The sequence below is a fragment of the Orcinus orca genome, chromosome 6 (genome assembly GCF_937001465.1).
Source record: "Orcinus orca chromosome 6, mOrcOrc1.1, whole genome shotgun sequence".
Classification (NCBI taxonomy): Eukaryota; Metazoa; Chordata; class Mammalia; order Artiodactyla; family Delphinidae; genus Orcinus; species Orcinus orca.
This window is the reverse complement of record NC_064564.1, coordinates 19,858,123-19,876,781: the sequence shown is the minus strand read 5'-3', so window position 1 is coordinate 19,876,781 and position 18,659 is coordinate 19,858,123. Positions and strand designations below refer to the sequence as shown.

Below are 18,659 nucleotides of genomic sequence, written 5' to 3'. Positions count from 1 at the left end.
TATAGAAGAAAACGTGTTTATTCTAGAAAATAGGAGGAGGTAAAATTTTTATAAGGATACAAAAACTATATATGATCCCCTCATCTTAGAAATAGCATCCATTAATGTTTTGTCTCATTTAGTTCCACTATTTCACCATATGTGTGAATATTCTCTTTCTTTTACATACACACACATTTACGAATGAGGGTTATATAATATGCAAACTTAAAAATATCAGGATACAGAGTCAAACATTAAATAATTTTTTGTTCACCAAATATTGATTAAATGATGAATTTCTGGTTTAAAAAGGTGCCTCAGACATCTAGACCAATAGAATAGAACAGATAGCCCAGAAATAGACTGTTGCATATATGGTCGCATGACTTGACAAGGAGTACCAAAATCATTTAATGGAGAAAGGACAATCTTGGGAAAACTGGATATCCATATGCAAAAATATGAACTTGGACCCTTACTTAACACCGTATACAAAAATTAACTCAAAATGGATCACAGATAGAAACATAAGAGTTAAAGCTATAAAACACTTAGGAGAAAACATAGGGGCAGTTCTTCATGAACTGGAATTTGGAAATGACTTCTTGGATATGACACCAAAAGCACAGGCAACATGAAAAAAATAGATAAATTGTGCTAACATCAAAATTTTAAACTTCTGTGCATCAAAAAAAACACAATTAACAGAGTGAAAGGGCAACGCACAGAATGGGAGAAATGTTTGCAAATCATATATCTGATAAGGGGTTAATATCCAGAATATATAAAGAACTCCTACAACACAACAACAATAATAATAATAAACAACCATTTTAAAATAAGTAAAAGATTTGAATAGATGTTTTTCCAGAGAAGATGTACAAATGGCCAATAAGCACATGAAAAGATGCTCAACATCACGCATCATTAGGGAAATGCAAATCAAAACCACAATGAGGTACCACTGCACATCCATTAGGATGGCCACTATTAAAAAAAGAAAGAAACCCATAAACTACAAGTGTTGGCAAAGATGTGGAGAAATTGGAAGTCTTGTGCACTGTTGGTGGGAATGTAAAATGATGCAGCCCCTATGGAAAACAGTTTCCATAAAATTTGGGGGTTTCTCAAAAAACTAAAAATAAAATTACTATATGATCTAGCAATATCATCTCTGGGTATATATCCAAAAGAATTGAAAGCAAGGTCTCAAAGGGTTATTTGTACACCCATGTTCATAGCACCATTATTCACAATAGCCAAAAGATGGAAGTAACCCAAATGTCCATCAGTGGATGAATGGATAAACAATGTGGTATATACATAAAATGGAATATTATTCACCTTAAAAAAGAAGGAAATTCTGGCACATGCTACAACACGGATGAACCTGAGGACACTATCCTAAGTGAAATAAGCCAATCACCAAAATACCGTATGATTCCGTTTACATGAGGTCCCTAGAGTAGTCAAATTCATGGAGAAAGTAGAATGGCCATTGCCGGGGTCTGGGTAGAGGGGAGAATTTGGATGTTGTTGTTTAATGAGTAGAGAGTTTCAGTTTTGCAAAATGAAAATAGCTCTAGAGATTGGTTGCACAACAATGAGAATATAGTTAATGCTAGTGAACTATACACTGAAAAATGGTTAAGATGGTGAATTTTATGCGATGTATATTTTACCACAATTTAAAAAAAAAATTTAAGGTGCCTGACAAGCTGTCCCTAATGGAACCTGTCCAGGATCTATTAAATACCAGAGAGTCACAGAAAAGTGACAATTTGTGTCACAATCTCTGAGCTATAAATGACATAAGAGCAATTGGAGAAATTTGAATGAGGTCCGCGAATTAGATGGTAATGTGTCGATGTTAATGTTCTGATTTGAAGGTTGTATTGTGGCTATGGGGGAGAATGTTCCTGTTTGTAGGGAGTACACACCAAAGTGTTCAGGAATGATATTCATCATGTTAGCATCTAGTTTTCAGATGGTCAGGATAAAGGGTTTTGTACAATATATGCAAATTTTCTGTAATTTTGAGTGTTTTAATAAATTAAGAAAATATGTCAGAATAAAAATACAGCACCCTCCCCAGGACACAAAGGAGGTGAGCCTAGGGTTGGCCTCAGCATCCTGCCTAAGGACAGTTTCCAGGCTGAAGCTCAGGAAGGGACCCGACAGAGACCCCATGGCCTCTTAAGGGAGTGAGAGGAGTTCCAGGAGGCTGAATGCAGGGCGAGAACTGGAGAAGAAAAGCTGCCCAGAGAGAACTCTGGAGACGTGCACAGGGGCCCATCCAGTGTGTGGGTGAGTGCTCATCTGTGCACGCGCGGGAGGGACCCACCCCCGGCTGAGAAGAGACCGCTGGAAACCAGCCGGCTGACAAGGATCGAGGCTCGCCCGGGGCTGGCACTGATCATGCTGCCACTAACCAGAGTGGACAGACTGCATAATAGGGGTGCTGCCTAGATATCAGTGGTTAACTACTATGTCCTTTGTAGTTAATGAATTTAATGCCCAAATAAGGCAAGTGTAGCCCAGGCATCGAACTTAAAAGCAAATATTGGAAGATCGAACTGATATTCAATTTTCTTTACTATGACTGGAACAATATCCAGCCCTCTTTAAAAGAACAACAAAAATGAATACCTAAGAAAACAAAATTCACAATCTGTATCACTTAATAAAAAGTGACAGAGGGCTTCCCTGGTGGCGCAGTGGCTGAGAGTCTGCCTGCTGATGCAGGGGACACGGGTTCGTGCCCCGGTCTGGGAGGATCCCACATGCCGCGGAGTGGCTGGGCCCGTGAGCCATGGCCACTGGGCCTGCGTGTCTGGAGCCTGTGCTCCACAACGGGAGAGGCCACAGCGGTGAGAGGCCCGCGTACCGCAAAAAAAAAAAAAAAGTGACAGAGCAGGAAGCAGGAAAACATCAGAATAAGTAGGAAAAATTCAATCAATAGAATTTGTAGAAAGTGACAGAGACCATTGAATTAATCCACAAAGACTATAAAACAGCTATTTGAATCTTATACTCAGGGACATAAAAGAATAAAATGAACACAATCAGGAGAGAGATGGATGACATATAAAAGACAAACAAACAAACAAGAACCAAATGGAACTTCTAGAAATTTAAAAAGTAACCATATCTGTAATGACAGATATAGTGATCGGGATTGGAACAACTAGATGTCCACATGCAAAAAACAAATCTAGATACAGACCTCAGGAAGGAAAGAATACCTGCCATCTAGCAGCCTTCACCTGCGGCCACCTGTGGCCTGAGGAAGCTCAGGATGTGAAAACCCTGAGGAAACTCAGGATTTGAAAACACAGGATTCTGGCCCCAGATAGGTTAGGTGCATACTAAAGGAATGATTTCCGTGAGACCTGACTCTTGCATCTTCCCATACATAGAAAGGTGCTAAATTCCTTAACTTGGGATATCTGGGTTTTCTTTCATTAACAATAATCTTTTGATGTTCCCAACTACCTGCCCTTTGTTGCAAACTCCTATATATCCTAGCTTCCCCTTCGCCTCCTCCGAGCAGTTCTCTCAGGGTTACTTGAGATGCTGCCTCCTGGGCTTGAAGTCCTAAAAATTCCCACCGAGGGACTTCCCTGGCGGTCCAGTGGTTAAGACTCCATGCTTCCGGGCTTCCCTGGTGGCGCAGTGGTTGGGAGTCCGCCTGCCGATGCAGGGGACACGGATTCGTGCCCCGGTCTGGGAGGATCCCACGTGCCGCGGAGCGGCTGGGCCCGTGAGCCATGGCCGCTGAGCCTGCGCGTCCGGGGCCTGTGCTCCGCAACGGGAGAGGCCACAACAGTGAGAGGCCCGCGTAATGCAAAAAAAAAAAACAAACAAACAAAAAAAAAGACTCCATGCTTCCAATGCAGGGGGCGTGGGTTTGATACCTGGTCAGGGAACTAAGATCCCACATGCCATGCGGCATGGCCAAAACCAAATAAATAAATTAAATAAAAATTCCCGCTGAATAAAACATAACTCTCAACTTTCAGGTTGTGATTTTTTTTTTTTCTTTTTCGTACGTGGGCCTCTCACTGTTATGGCCTCTCCCGTTGCGGAGCAGAGTCTCCGGACACGCAGGCTTAGCGGCCATGGCTCACGGGCCCAGCCGCTCCGCGGCATGTGGGATCCTCCCAGACCGGGGCACGAACCCGTGTCCCCTGCATCGGCAGGCAGACTCTCAACCACTGTGCCACCAGGGAAGCCCCTGGAAGGCAGATTTTTAACCACTGGACCACCAGGGAAGTCCCTGGTGATGACTTTCTAGATACAACTACCAAAGGCATGATCCATGAAAGAAATAACCGATAAGCTGGATTTCATTAAAGTTAAATTCTGCTTTGAAAAAAACAATATCAAAAGAATGAGAAGTCAAGTAACAGACTGGGAGAAAGTATTTGCAAAAGATACATCTAAAAAGGACTGTTTTCCAGGGGCTTCCCTGGTGGCGCAGTGGTTGAGAGTCCACCTGCCGATGCAGGGGACACAGGTTCGTGCCCCGGTCTGGGAAGATCCCACATGCCGCGGAGCGGCTGGGCCCGTGAGCCATGGCTGCTGAGCCTGCGCGCCCGGAGCCTGTGCTCCGCAACGGGAGAGACCACAACAGTGAGAGGCCCACATACTGCACAAAAAAAAAAATTAAAATTAAAAATAAATAAATAAAAAAATAAAAAGGACTGTTTTCCAAAATATACAAAGAACTTAAAAAAAACTCAACAATAAGAAAACAAACAACTCTGTTAAAAAATGGACAAAAGACCTTAACAGATACCTCACCAAAGAATATACAGATGGCCAATAAGCATACAAAAAGTTGATCCACATCATATGTCATCACGGAAATACAAAGTAAAACACTAATGAGATGCTGTACACACCTATAAGAATGGCCTAAACCTGGACACTGACAACACCAAATGCTGATGAAGAGGTGGAGCAACAGGAACTCTCAATTACTGCTGGTAAAAATGCAAATGGAAGAGCCACTTTGAAGATAGTTTTGTGGTTTCTTGCAAAACCAAACATACTCTTACCATATAATCCAGCAATTGTGCTCCTTTGTATTTACCCAAATGACTTGAAAATGTATGGCCACACAAAAACGTGAACACAGATGTTTATAGCAGCTTTTCTCACAATTGCCCAAACTTGGAAACAATCAAGATGTCCTTCAGTAGGTGAATCCATAAATAAACTGTGGCACATCCAGACAATGGACTGTTATTCAGGCCAGAAAAGAAATAAGCTATCAAGCCATGAAAAGACATGGAGGAACCTCAAATGCATATCACTAAGTGAAAGAAGCCAATCTGAAAAAGCTACATACTGTATGATTCCAATGACATGACATTCTGGACAAGGCAAAACTATGGAGACAGTAAAAAGATCAATGGTTTCCAGCAGTTGGGGGCCAGGGAGGAATGAATAGGCAAAGCACAGAGGATTTTTAGGGCAGTGAAAATACTCTGTATGATACCGTAACAATAGTATACATTTGTCCAAGCTCATAGAACTTACAGCGCCAAGAGTGAACCATAATATAAATTATAAATTTATATTTATAAATTTATGGTTTATATAAATATAAACCATAATATAATATAAATTATGAACTTTGGGTGATTAGAATGTGTCAGTGTCGGTTCACCGGTTATAACACATGTACCACTCTGGTGGGTATGTTGATAATGGAGGAGACCATGTATGTGTCGGGACAGGGGGTATACGGGGAATCTATGTACCTTCCTTCAATTTTATTTTGACTCTAAAACTGCTCTAAAAGAATAAAGTCTTAAAAACAAAACAAACAAACAGCATGATAATACACACACACACACAAAGGAAAAAAATGTACTGGATGGGGTTAACAGCAGATTAGGATGTGTAGAAAATCAGTGAACTTGGAGAGAAAGCAATAGAAACTATTCAAAATGAGAGAGAAATAAAACAGATCCGAAGTTGAGAGCATTTGGGCTCACCAGGCCCAAGGCCCTGCACTGCCATCCCGACACCACCTGACGTTGGGCTCCTCTAAGTTCCTCCATGACCCCCCCAGCACAGCACTCCACCCTGTGCTTCAGAAGCTCCTGCCCCACCCCAGGGAGCCCACAGCACAGTGCCAATACATGCAGGTGGCAGGCACTGCGGGGCTGGGGGGTGGGAGACCACGTACCCTGTGGCCCTCCCAGCACCAGCGTGACCGACACCAGCCCCGAGGATGGGATTCGTCCTCCCACACAGCCTCGCATAGCGCCCACACAGCTCTCAGCAGCTTCAGAGGGCCCTGCAGACGTTCACTTCCTCCCGTTTTACAGCGGGAAGCAGGGGTACGCAGGGTCCCAGAGCTGGAAGGAGCAGAGCAGGCCTGCAGTCTCCAGCTGCAGTCCCAAGACTCCTGTGGCCTGACTGAGCCTCTGAACCTCACAGTTCCCACTTTGAAAGAGAGAGAAACCTGGGGTAGAAGACCTACAACAGAAATGGGGCCCCATCACATGTGCAGAACAGGGACCTGGGTGAGGACCAAGCTCAGCTCTGCAGCTCATCTCATGTCATCCTTCCAAGAGCCCAAAGACATGGGCCTCATCTCATGCCAGGCAGGGCTGGGGGCAGTAACTGGCCCTGGGTGACATCATTCAAGTGCAGAGCTGGGACCGCTGTCCCCCTGTCCCCTCCCCTGCTGCCTAACCTGCGGTCTCCTGGCCACCCACTCCCAGTCTCAGAAATCTCCTGGATCCTTGAAAATCTCTACTGGCACCGAGGAATCAAAACCACAGCACTGTGGTGCCCCATATTTACTTTAGACAAGCAGAGAAGCAAAGTTCAGTGTGGCAAGGGTGCAGGGAAACGCACACCTGTGGACTCTTGATGTGAGTTAAAATGGTCTGGCCTTTTTTTTGAGGACAGTTTGCCATTACATATAACGAAAGTATAATATTACCTAACCCATTGACACAACAATTTCACTTCCAAGGAGTTACCCAGTAGACGGTACACATGCATGTATGACACATACAAAGGTATATACTACAGTATAGTTGGAATTAGCAAAAAACAAAAAAAACAAAAAAAACAAACAAGGATATAATCTAGAAAGATATTCATGAAAGACAAGAATGAAATAAACTGGTTCACCCACATCTGCTTTACCTATACAATAAAATGTTATGCTGTTAGAAAGAATAGGATAAATCCGCATGTACTGACCTAAGACATCTAACGGAATTGGTTATTAACTCAGAATATAACAAAAGTGATCATGACTGTAAATGCATTTTTAAAAAAGCCATGAGAAGGGATGAGAACGGGAGTTTGGGATGTCAGAGGCCTAGGTCTCACATTCCCCGAACCATCAAGATCATATTTTGACCTTGTCTACACAGGTATTCTCACATTCACCTGGAAAAACACCTGTTGTACTAAAGTGATTCATTCATGCAGCAGCCTTAAACATGGGTCTCGTCTAGTATAGACTAATTTTTTTAAAAATTAATTCTGTAATCATTTTGTGATTATATGTTATTGCGTCTCTGAATTTTGAATTAATTTGTTAAATGAAAGTATTTAAAACTTCATGACACCTGTAATGTTGGTTTCACATTTAATTTTTTTTTTTTTTTTAAACATATAAGGAACCTGGAACATGCAGGAGTGGAGCCTTTCCACTTGAAGTGTCTTTAGGATGTGCATCACCATGGGTTTTCCTGTTTGCATCACCCACCTCTAAGGAAGGAGGGGCGGCTCCAGTTCCTGGCTGCCTGATGGTCATTTAAGGGCAGCCTCGCAGGCAATGTGACTAGAAGGAACTGGGAACCTCCTTCCTGCTGAAACTCAAGGGTCAGAACAAAACGTGTGGAAGGCAGCCTTCTTCTTGGGCTGCTGTTTAATCAATTTGCCATGCGTATGTTTTAGAATTTAAGCATAAGTGTAAAATAGTAAAAAGAAAGAAAGAAAAGACAGCCAATCTCTCTGTCGCTCCAGGCAGCTTGCCAGGGAGTTTCCAGCTTGACACTGCCCGCTCCAATGCCTGGAATACACTGCTGGGACCGCTCAGAAGGCCAGCCGGGCCGCGGACCGGGAAGGGGAGCGCGAGCTCTTCTCCCTCTGGGCCCGGGTCGGTCCTGCCGGGCCGTGACCCTGTTCCTTCCCCCGATTCTGCCCACTGTTGGTCCTGCGCGGGTGACCCGGACAGGCACCCAGCCATGTCCGCCTGCCCACTCCCCCCACCCCGCTCCCTCCCCCGCTTCTGCCGCCCCCTCCCAGCCACCAGGCGATCCTTCCCCCCAGCCAGGACCCGCGGCGGGGACTCACCGATAGCAGGGCACCCAGGACGACAAAGATGAGAGCCAAGGGCCCCCGGAGCCGAGGCCTGGGACCGGGGGGGCGCCCTGCTCGGGAGCCCGAGGCGGCCGGTGGGCTCTGTCCCCGCTGCCCCGTGCTGTCGCGGGGCGCTCGCTGTCCCAGCCGCCGCGGCGTGACAGCCTGCAGAGCCATCAGGAAGCAACAGTGTCTTTCGTGGGGCTCTGGATCGTCCCTGCCGCCCGTGGGGTGTGCGGGAGCTCACTCTTGTCTCTCTCTTTACTCTCTTGGGAGGGTGGACCGTCCTGACTTTTGTACTCGGCGGCGTTGAGTCACCTGGGCGGGGCAAAGAACGGAAGCCAGCTAGCGAATAGGCACACCGTTGTTGAAACACGTGATGTGTTCGCAGAGAGGCTCTGAATAAAAGGCCGTCGTCTTCTAGGTACACCTCTGGAAGGTGGGGGCTGGACATAGAACTAACCCTCTGGCTACCCTGGGCACGTGGTTTGTTTCTGGATCCTGTCCTTCCCAGGACAGGCACAGAAGGTGGTGGTGAGGAGTTTGGGGGGACGAAGTGGGAGCTGACCACTCCCAGAAACTGTGCCCTCAGCTGTGACCAGGGTAGTGAGGTTGAGTCCGAACCCAGGACCTGTCCTGATCCCGTCCCCTTTCCAGAGCCAAAGCCTCCCGTGTTTATAAACTCTGAACTAACCTGCCCTGACTTTAGCGTTTTCCTCACACGGCTACTCCCTCACCCGCGCCCCCCACCGCCACCGCAAGAGTCTCATTGACTGAGTTGATATGTTTCACTGCACCCAGGGTCACTTTGCAGCTCTGTCCCAGTGCGAAGCTTCTTGGTCAGGGCCTTGATCTTAGCATCTCTGTAGCCAGGTGTCTGGCTGGAGCAGACACTCAATGAACAGGTGAGTCGACCGAATGAAGTTCACAGAGGCATTGATCGCTGGGTCTGAATTCAGGTCACCATTAGGCTTCCGACCTCCCCCATCACCACCTTGCATGTTCTGGTAGTTTCAGGTCCATCATCTGACTTTCACACTCAGGACTTCATGTTATCTTGTCTCAGCCCTACTGCTCCTGCAGTCAGGCAAGCTGGAGGAACCCATTTCAGCCTTTCTTCAGGATTTTCCTTCCCTGTAGATTCCATAAAGCCCTTGGGAAACAGAACTGCTGGAGACTAATTGGCACATTAAACCAAATGGACCAAGAGGGGGGTCCCCACGTGGGTCAGGCCCTTTCAGCTGTCCCTATACCTCCATCTCTGTGCCTGGCCTATTTTATCTTCATGACTCTCTGAATGTCCTTGATGATAACAGGGCCCTGATTTCGCAATCCAAGGACACCATCCACATTGGGCAACGCTGCACTTTGGGCCATCAGGCTCAGAGGCATATGTCCAGGTCACTCCAGACTGTCCCATCTCTCTAGTTTGTCAGGACCAAGTAGGTACCAGACCTTCATCCCTCTCCTCAAGTTCCCATCATCTTCTTCTGCTCTCCATCTCATCCTGGAATGTCTGGGTTTGGCCTCTGCTATATGTAGGCTGTTGCCAAGGACTCCATTGTGCTGTTCTCAAGCCCACGTCCCTCCTCTCTTATTCATGCCAAGGAGGAAGTGGGACACCGGCGGCTCCAGTGAAAATAATTTGTCAGTTGGCACTGGGAGGAAAAGGCTGGCTCTGACACTGTGTGATTTGGTGGTCCTGGGCTCTCTATCCTATAGGAGGTGTGAACATTTGATAATACGATGCAGGTACAAATACTTCGTTAAAAAGCTCCATGGAAGGTTTGTTACAGTACATTTCAGACTTGATGACACAAAATAAAAAGAAAGAGAAAAGAACCCTTATTATGAAACGCTTCTCTATTAAAAGGGAAAATCTATACGAAGGAGCCTGGTTCAGAGCGGGGTTGGTGGCTGTCTGGCTATGGTCCTCAGCTGGTGGGACCAAAACACGCTAAATGCATGGATCCGGTGTCCTGGGTTCAATGTGTAGAGGAGAGGAACAGTTGTCAAATAGCAGACCCTTTACAGTGATTCAGCAGGGAAAGGACGAAGTGCGCCCACAGGAGTAGAGAAGAAAGAGGAAACCCGAAAAACCACAGACGAGTAATGGAAGACCATAAAACCTGAATATGTACAGCCTAGGAAAAAGGGCAAAGATGACTTGGGATTCAGGAAAGGGGTGGATGAAAATACACTATTGTAGTAATGGATTCAGAACACGTGCTAGAAATACCACGACTTGTCCAATCTCAAGACACTATGGGTTTTCAATAAAACTAAATATATATATATATACATATATATAAACTATTTAATGAAATTTCATGTAGTGGGCATGTTACATCCAGGCAGTGAAGTGGTGTGCACCTGCTCTATCTTCTTTACTCCCTGGGACTAAGTTTTGGCCTCTCCGATCCTCAGTTTTCTTCTTTAAATGAACATGGTCGTATCTTTCACACTTGCTTTCTGTTTTAGAGTTAGAGCAGAAGTTGCTCCTGGCATAATGGAACATCAGGCTATCAAGAGTTCTAGCAGACTTCTCTGGATCCTGTGCCCACATTTTCAGAGGGATCCTTGATGGCCATTCCATACCATACTCTCTTAGCAACTTTCAAATATACAATACAGTATTATTAATTATAGTCTCCATGCTGTACATGACATCTCTAGGACTTATTTACTTTATAACTGGAACTTTATACCTCGTTCTTAAAGGGAGTGTCCTATTTTATCTTCTCCATCATGATGGCATTTACCTTAAGGTTCATTCTTTATTCCATCTCATTCAGAAGATTTCTTCTTTCTTGGAAATATAGTAGCTATTTTCTCTCCTACTGACTTGACACAAACATGTATTACCTTCTATTTTATTTTCTGTTTGCAGACTGCATGTATTCTGAGCAGACAACTCTGTTACTATAAAATCTTTCTTATTCCACCCCCTATTTTTTACTTCAGATATCTCTTTTATTTCCACATTGTGTCTTACATATGTTGTCTAACACAGTTTGCTCACTGATCATAGATCTTGATCTTATGGAGACGTAAGCTTGGCCCAATACATTTTTTCTTCACTGGGACTATTTAAGCTTCCCATATGGCTGTTATTTCTTTTTTTAATATTTATTTTTTTTATTCACTTACTATTTATTTATTTTTTGACTGTGTCAGGTCTTAGTTGCGGCATGCAGGATCTTCATTGAGGCATGCGGGATCTTTTGTTGCGGTGCTCCGGCTGATTGTTGTGGCACGCGGGCTCTTTGTTGCGGCGCACACGTTTTCTTTCTAGTTGTGGTGGCGTGAGGATTTTCTCTTCTCTAGTTGTTGTGCACCGGCTCCAGAGCACGTGGGTTCTGTAGTTTGCAGCACGCAATGCTCTGCAGTTGAGGCGCGTGAGCTCAGTAGTTGTGGAGCATGGGCTTAGTTGCCCCGTGGCATGTGGGATCTTAGTTCCCTGACCAGGGATCGAACGCTGTTCCCCCTGCATTGGAAGGTGGATTCTTTACCACTGGACCATCAGGGAAGTCCCCATGGCTGTTATTTCTAATTATTAAGGTCCTCGATGAAGGTGGCCGGAGTGGTGGGTGGGGCAAATGGGAGGCAGGGGCTAGCTCATTCAAGAACAAGGCAGAATCATCAACTCCCTCTCAGTGTCTTTTCTCTCATCCACTTCCTTCCTCTGGTTCCTCTTTTAGGCCATTTATATTTAATATATGCAAAACCTAACCAAGGAGGTGACTGAGCACTGTAAAACATTGATAAAGGAAATTGAAGATGATCCAAAGAAATGGAAACATATCCCACGCTCCTGGATTGGAAGAATTAATACTGGTAAAATGGCCATACTACCCAAAGCAGTCTACAGATTTAATGTGATCCCTATCAAATTAGCCGTGACATTTTTCACAGAACTAGAACAAATAATCCTAACATTTATATGGAATCACAAAAGACCCAGAATTGCCAAAGCAATCCTGAGGAAAAAGAACAAAGGTGGAGGCATAACTCACCCAGATTTCAGACAACACTACAACGCTACAGTAAGCATAAGTGTGGTATTGGCACAAAAACAGACATATAGATTAATGGAACTGAATAGAGAGCTCAGAAGTAAACCCACACGCCTACAATCAATTAATCTTTGATAAATGAGGCAAGAATCATACAGTGGAGAAAGGAGAGTCTCTTCAGCAAGTGGTGCTGGGAAAGCTGGAAAGCCTTATGTAAATCAATGGAATTAGAACACTCCCTCACACCATACACAAAAGTAAACTCAAAATTGTTTAAAGACATAAATATAAGACATGACACCATAAAACTCCTAGAAGAGAACATAGGCAAAACATTCTCTGACATAAATCATAGCAATATTTTCTTAGATTAGTCTCCCAAGGCAAAAGAAATAAAAGCAAAAATAAATTGGACCTAATCAAACTTAAAAGCTTTTACACAGCAAAAGAAACCATAACAAAATGAAAAGACAACCTACAGACTGTAAGAAAAAATTTGCAACAATGTGACCAACAAGGGGTTACTTTCCAAAATAGACAAACAGCTCATACAACTCAATATCAAAATAAAGGAACAACCCAATCAAAAAATGGGTAGAAGACCTAAATAGACATTTCTCCAAAGAAGACATACAGGTGACCAACAGGCATATGAAAAGATGCTCCACATTGCTGATTATTAGAGAAACGCAAATCAAAACTACAAAGAGATATCACTTCACACCAGTCCGAATGACAATCATCAAAAAGCCTACAAATCATAAATGCTGGAGAGGGTGTGGAGAAAAGGGAACCCTCCTCTACACTGTTGGTGGGAATGTAAATTGGTGCAGCCACTATGGAGAACAGTATGGAGGTTCCTTAAAAATCTAAAAATAGAATTACCGTATGGCCCAGCAATCCCACTACTGGGCATATACCCAGGGAAAACTATAATTCAAAAAGACACATGCACCCCAATGTTCATTGCAGACTATTTACAATAGCTAGGGCATGGAAGTAACCTAAATGCCCATTAACAGATGAATGGATAAAGAAGATGTGGTACATATATACAATGGAATATTACTCAGCCATAAAAAGGAATGAAATTGGGTCATTTGTAGACCCAATTTATTAATTTCTACTATTTCTACATGACTTCCACAAATCATTTATTAACGCATATATGTGGAACCTAGAAAAATGGTACAGATGAACCGGTTTGCAAGGCAGAAATAGAGACACAGGTGTAGAGAACAAACGTATGGACACCAAGCGGGGAAAGTGGGGGGCGGGTGGTGGTGGTGGGATGAATTGGGAGATTGGAATTGACATATATACACTAATATATATAAACTAGATAACTAATAAGAACCTGCTGTATAAAAAATAAATAAATAAAATAAAAATCAAAATAAATAAATAACAAATCACGTCCCAGGATTTCTAACCCTCTCCAAGCCTCCTAGAGAGTGTTCAGGCAATGTCTTGTCAGGTGGCTTTTGCTTCATTTCTCTGGGTCACCAAAACCTTTCTTACACTAATGACCATTTTGCTCTACCCTAGTAGTCTAAAGAATTAACCTAAGGAAATAATCATAGATTATAAAAACATTTATGTACAAAAATGTTTCTTGAAGCATTATATAAAATATCAAGCACATTGCAAGAATCCCTATAGGATTCTGGTTGAGTAAATGATAGTGTAATATTAGAGAGTTATTAAAATAATGTAGCAAGATAATTAATGATACACAGCATGATCAAAATATGGCAGGAGGAAAACATGAGAGGATTAAATAGAGTATATATTTTGTGGTTTTAGGAGAAGTTCAAAATTTTTTTTATTCTCTTCAAATGGTTCAGCTGAGCATAAGCTAAAATCAGTAACTTGCCTGTAATGAATAGGGTACAACAGAAGTGGCAGTGTGTGACTCCTAAGACTAGATCATTAAAGGCATTGTGGTTTCCTCCTTCCTCTCTCTGTTAGATCACTCTCTCTGGGGCGGCCAACTGCCCTGACATGAGGATATTCAAGCAGTCCTATGGAGAAATCCCTGCAGCAAGTGACTGAGTCCTCCTGCCAAGAGCCAGCAAGCAATGGAGGCTTCTTCAGTAGCCATGTGATGAGCCATCTGGGCAGTAGACCCTCCAGCCCCAGTCGGATAAATGCTTGTAGTTTTAAGCTTCAACATTTTCAGGAGATATGTAGGCAGCAATAGATAACAATTACAGTGTACATGATGCAATGAGGACCGGATACCAATGAATCACTCAACCTCACTCTTCCCTTCCCACCTCTGTCCCTCCCTTCTGTTTATTCATCTATGTCTAATGAAATGCACTAATATGCTGAGGGTGATATATCTAGATAATGGAAAAACAGTGAGATTTCTGTATATATGTATCATTTTAATCTTCCACAGCAAATATGTCTAACTTAAAATATAAATATTGTTTTTAAATGTACAATGCTCTACCCTGTTTATAAGAGAAGCCTTTTTAGTATGATAGAATCTACTTTCGTGTAATTATTTCTCCCAACAAACCAAATGCTTGTAAGCAAGCACTACCGTGAAAAATACTAAAATTTTTTAGACCCGAGACAACATTTTTGAAAGGGAAATTCCAGCCAGTTTCCTGAAGAGTCAACTGCTTACCAACATTTACAGTAATCACTGTGATTCAGCAGTAACAGAATGAACTTACTGAATGGTACCATGTATTAAGCATCCAATATCATGATTTTAGAAAAACAATGATCTAGAAAAGTAATTAGTATGAAACTATTGCCGTTTTAACCATCCCCTGAATGTGCCTTGCTTTGCTTTAGAAAAATAATTTCCAGATTTTCTGCTTTTGCTTATAAGAAGATAAAAATTACGTAAGTGTCCATCTTGAGCAGACTGACCAAGAAATGCAGCCTGGCCTAGGTCCCAGCTAGGGTCTGGGGTTTGTGTGAGGTGGGGTGAGAGGGTGGAGCTCTGCAGAGTCTCTGTGATTATCGCTTTATAGGATAGAGTCACAGAGTTTGAACAAGTTTGGCTTTCGGCCAAAGCACCTTGTGATATTTTTAACTATTAAAAGGAAGTAAAAGAGAATAAAATGTAGTGTTCTGCTGCTACATCCTGTATTTTTAAGCAGGAAATCCCTGATCATGCAGAGTATTTGAACAAACCAGAAAGTTTTTTGGGTTTTTTTTCCCCTCCCATTTCTAGCCAAGAACAAAACAAATTCTTGGAAGAACTAGGTAAGGGGCTGGAGTAGAGGATTAATTGGTGTTAAATCCAGGAGGATTGGAGGAGGCCAGGAAGATGGAAGAGGAGATGGGGTTGGACTGCAATCAAGAAAATCAGCACCATTCTCCTGCCTAGCACCCCTCTGAAGTGTAATCCATGGAAATATGTCTTTAATCTGTCCCTCCCACTGCCCCATGAGGACAGGAGGGTGGGTCAGCCTTGCCCGCTGAGCACAGGCACGGTTGGCCCACGCGAGCTGCCCTGTATTATGGAATCGGGCCAGCAGTCCAGCGCACAGGGCACCAGACCCATCCAGTTAGCATGTTTTGGCAAAAGTAGCTGAGGCTCACAGCCCAACAAACACCAGTCGTGCTTCTGATTTCATGCTCACTCCTGAGTGCATTTTCTTTCAAAGGAGAAAGATTGTATAATAAAGATTTTTTTGTTTAAAAATTTTTTGGCATTGTTAATTCTGAACTATGTTGATAATATCATCCCTGACACAGCAACAGAGTTTTTTTTCCCTCACGCATTGTCTTCAAATCCTCTCACAGAGCCCAGGCACCGATTCTGCACTTTACTCAAGGCCAGTGCCAAGTTCCTTTCAGTGAACAAAATGCCTCCCATGATTCTGTGCGGCTCCAGGAAGAGGAGAGGGACATGAGCTTGGGAACAGCACTGTGGAGTCCATGGCAACAGCCTACAGATATCAGAGGCCCAACCCAGATCCTGGTGGATGAGATGGAGAATAGAGGAAGATGCTGGGAACTGTGAGGAGTGGGATGGGGGCTTGGAAACAGCTTAGTCCTGATAAACTAGAGAGATGGGGCAGTCTAGGGTGACCTGGACATATGTCTGAGCCTGGTGGCAGGAAGCACAGCCTTGCCCCAATGTGGATAGTGACATGGAATTGTGAAATCAGGGCCCTGTTGCCATGGAGAGACATTCAGAGAGTCATGAAAATAAATAATACACAGTTTATTTATCTATAAAATAGTGTTTGAGCTCTGTAATCACATCCAGGCCACATTCTTTCTTGTGGATCTCACTTGCATGCTGTAGTGTATATAGAAGTAGAAGTATAATGCAGTACACATGAAACCTATGTAATATTATAAACCAGCGTTACTTCAATTCAAAAAAAAAGAAAGAAAAATAACTGTCTAACATGTCCAAAATATTCTATGATGTAGAGCTTTAAATTTATAAAATTATAGAGGCCAAAGTTAATTCACAATAGTAAAATACAGTCCTTTGCTTATACATAAAATCGTCTTAGCAGTTCAATGGTAAGTTGGTCATTACTTAACAAATAATTTTAAATGTCTATGGAAAAAAATTCCACTTGGGCCTCCAATAAGTCCTGCCATTTCTATGCATTTATATGTGCCGTCATTCTGGAAAATCTGAAGCCAATAACAAATTATATTAGATGTTTTTATAAGTACATTGATTTATTCTTTTTTTTTTTTTTTGCGGTATGCGGGCCTCTCACTGTTGTGGCCTCTCCCGTTGCGGAGCACGGGCTCCAGACGCGCAGGCTCAGCAGCCATGGCTCACAGGCCCAGCCGCTCCGCGGCATGTGGGATCTTCCCGGACCGGGGCACGAACCTGCGTCCCCTGCATCGGCAGGCAGACTCTCAACCACTGCGCCATCAGGGAAGCCGTTTCTTATTCTTTTAAATAATGGCAGAGTATTTTATTGTTTGAATGAACCACACTTTTACTCTCCCCTGTTCTGGATAGTTGTTTCAACTATATCCTATTTATGTTTTTGCTAATTCCAACAGCATGGTAGTAAATACACTTGTACATATCACACATCCATATAGACTTGTGTACCAGTCTATTACATAACTCCTTAGAAGTGGAATTGTTTCATCAGTGGCATAAATGATTTTAAAATGTTTTAGATAACAACAAACTGTTCTCCAAAAGAAGGCTGGACCATTTTAACTCACATCAAGAGTCCACAGGTGTGCCTGTTTCCCTGCACCCTTGCCACACTGAACTTTACTTCTCTGCTTGTCTAAAGTAAATATGGGGCACCACAGTGCTGTGGTTTTGATTCCTCGGTGCCAGTAGAGATTTTCAAGGATCCAGGAGATTTCTGAGACTGGGAGTGGGTGGCCAGGAGACCGCAGGTTAGGCAGCAGGGGAGGGGACAGGGGGACAGCGGTCCCAGCTCTGCACTTGAATGGTGTCACCCAGGGCCAGTTACTGCCCCCAGCCCTGCCTGGCATGAGATGAGGCCCATGTCTTTGGGCTCTTGGAAGGATGACATGAGATGAGCTGCAGAGCTGAGCTTGGTCCTCACCCAGGTCCCTGTTCTGCACATGTGATGGGGCCCCATTTCTGTTGTAGGTCTTCTACCCCAGGTTTCTCTCTCTTTCAAAGTGGGAACTGTGAGGTTCAGAGGCTCAGAGGCTCAGTCAGGCCACAGGAGTCTTGGGACTGCAGCTGGAGACTGCAGGCCTGCTCTGCTCCTTCCAGCTCTGGGACCCTGCGTACCCCTGCTTCCCGCTGTAAAACGGGAGGAAGTGAACGTCTGCAGGGCCCTCTGAAGCTGCTGAGAGCTGTGTGGGCGCTATGCGAGGCTGTGTGGGAGGACGAATCCCATCCTCGGGGCTGGTGTCGGTCACGCTGGTGCTGGGAGGGCCACAGGGTACGTGGTCTCCCACCCCCCAGCCCCGCAGTGGCTGCCACCTGCATGTATTGGAACCATGCTGTGGGCTCCCTGGAGTGGGGCAGGAGCTTCTGAATCACAGGGTGGAGTGCTGTGCTGGGGGCGTCCTGGAGGAACTCAGAGGAGCCCAACGTCAGGTGGTGTCAGGGATGGCAGTGCAGGGCCTCGGGCCTGGTGAGCCCAAGTGCTCTCAGCTGTCCCTCTGGTGAGCGCCTTGCACAGGTGCAGTTTGAAGGGTAAAGGTATCCATCCATGAGGCTGCACGTGGCTGGTCACCACGGCCCCTGCTAAGAAGGCCTCAGTCTCTGTCCTTGGACCACTTCCCCTCAGCCAGGGATGGAGAGAAGCATGGCTCCAACCTTCTGTGTCAGGGCTGGAGGAGTAGGGCCAGTGACATGCACGGAGCATGTGC

The 18,659-nt window shown here is 44.3% G+C and overlaps 1 protein-coding gene and 1 long non-coding RNA gene across 9 annotated transcripts in view; one reads left to right on the top strand and one right to left on the bottom strand.

Annotated features, from left to right (window-relative positions):
* The window catches only part of LOC101271509 (tumor necrosis factor receptor superfamily member 10A), a 105,886-nt gene that overhangs the window by 40,020 nt on the left and 47,207 nt on the right, over window positions 1-18,659 (bottom strand). For 2 of the 8 annotated variants that reach the window (XM_049711676.1, XM_012533317.3), the window contains exon 1: window positions 8,320-8,606. The exons of the other annotated variants lie outside the window; for them this stretch is intronic. In XM_049711676.1, the coding sequence (XP_049567633.1) occupies window positions 8,320-8,502 (183 nt within the window). In that variant the 5' untranslated portion in view covers window positions 8,503-8,606. Of the gene's footprint in view, window positions 1-8,319; window positions 8,607-18,659 lie in introns of those variants that run through there. 8 annotated transcript variants of the gene reach the window in all.
* Window positions 1-18,659, top strand: part of LOC125964885 (uncharacterized) — a 123,834-nt gene that overhangs the window by 95,098 nt on the left and 10,077 nt on the right. The gene's annotated exons all lie outside the window — the stretch shown is intronic.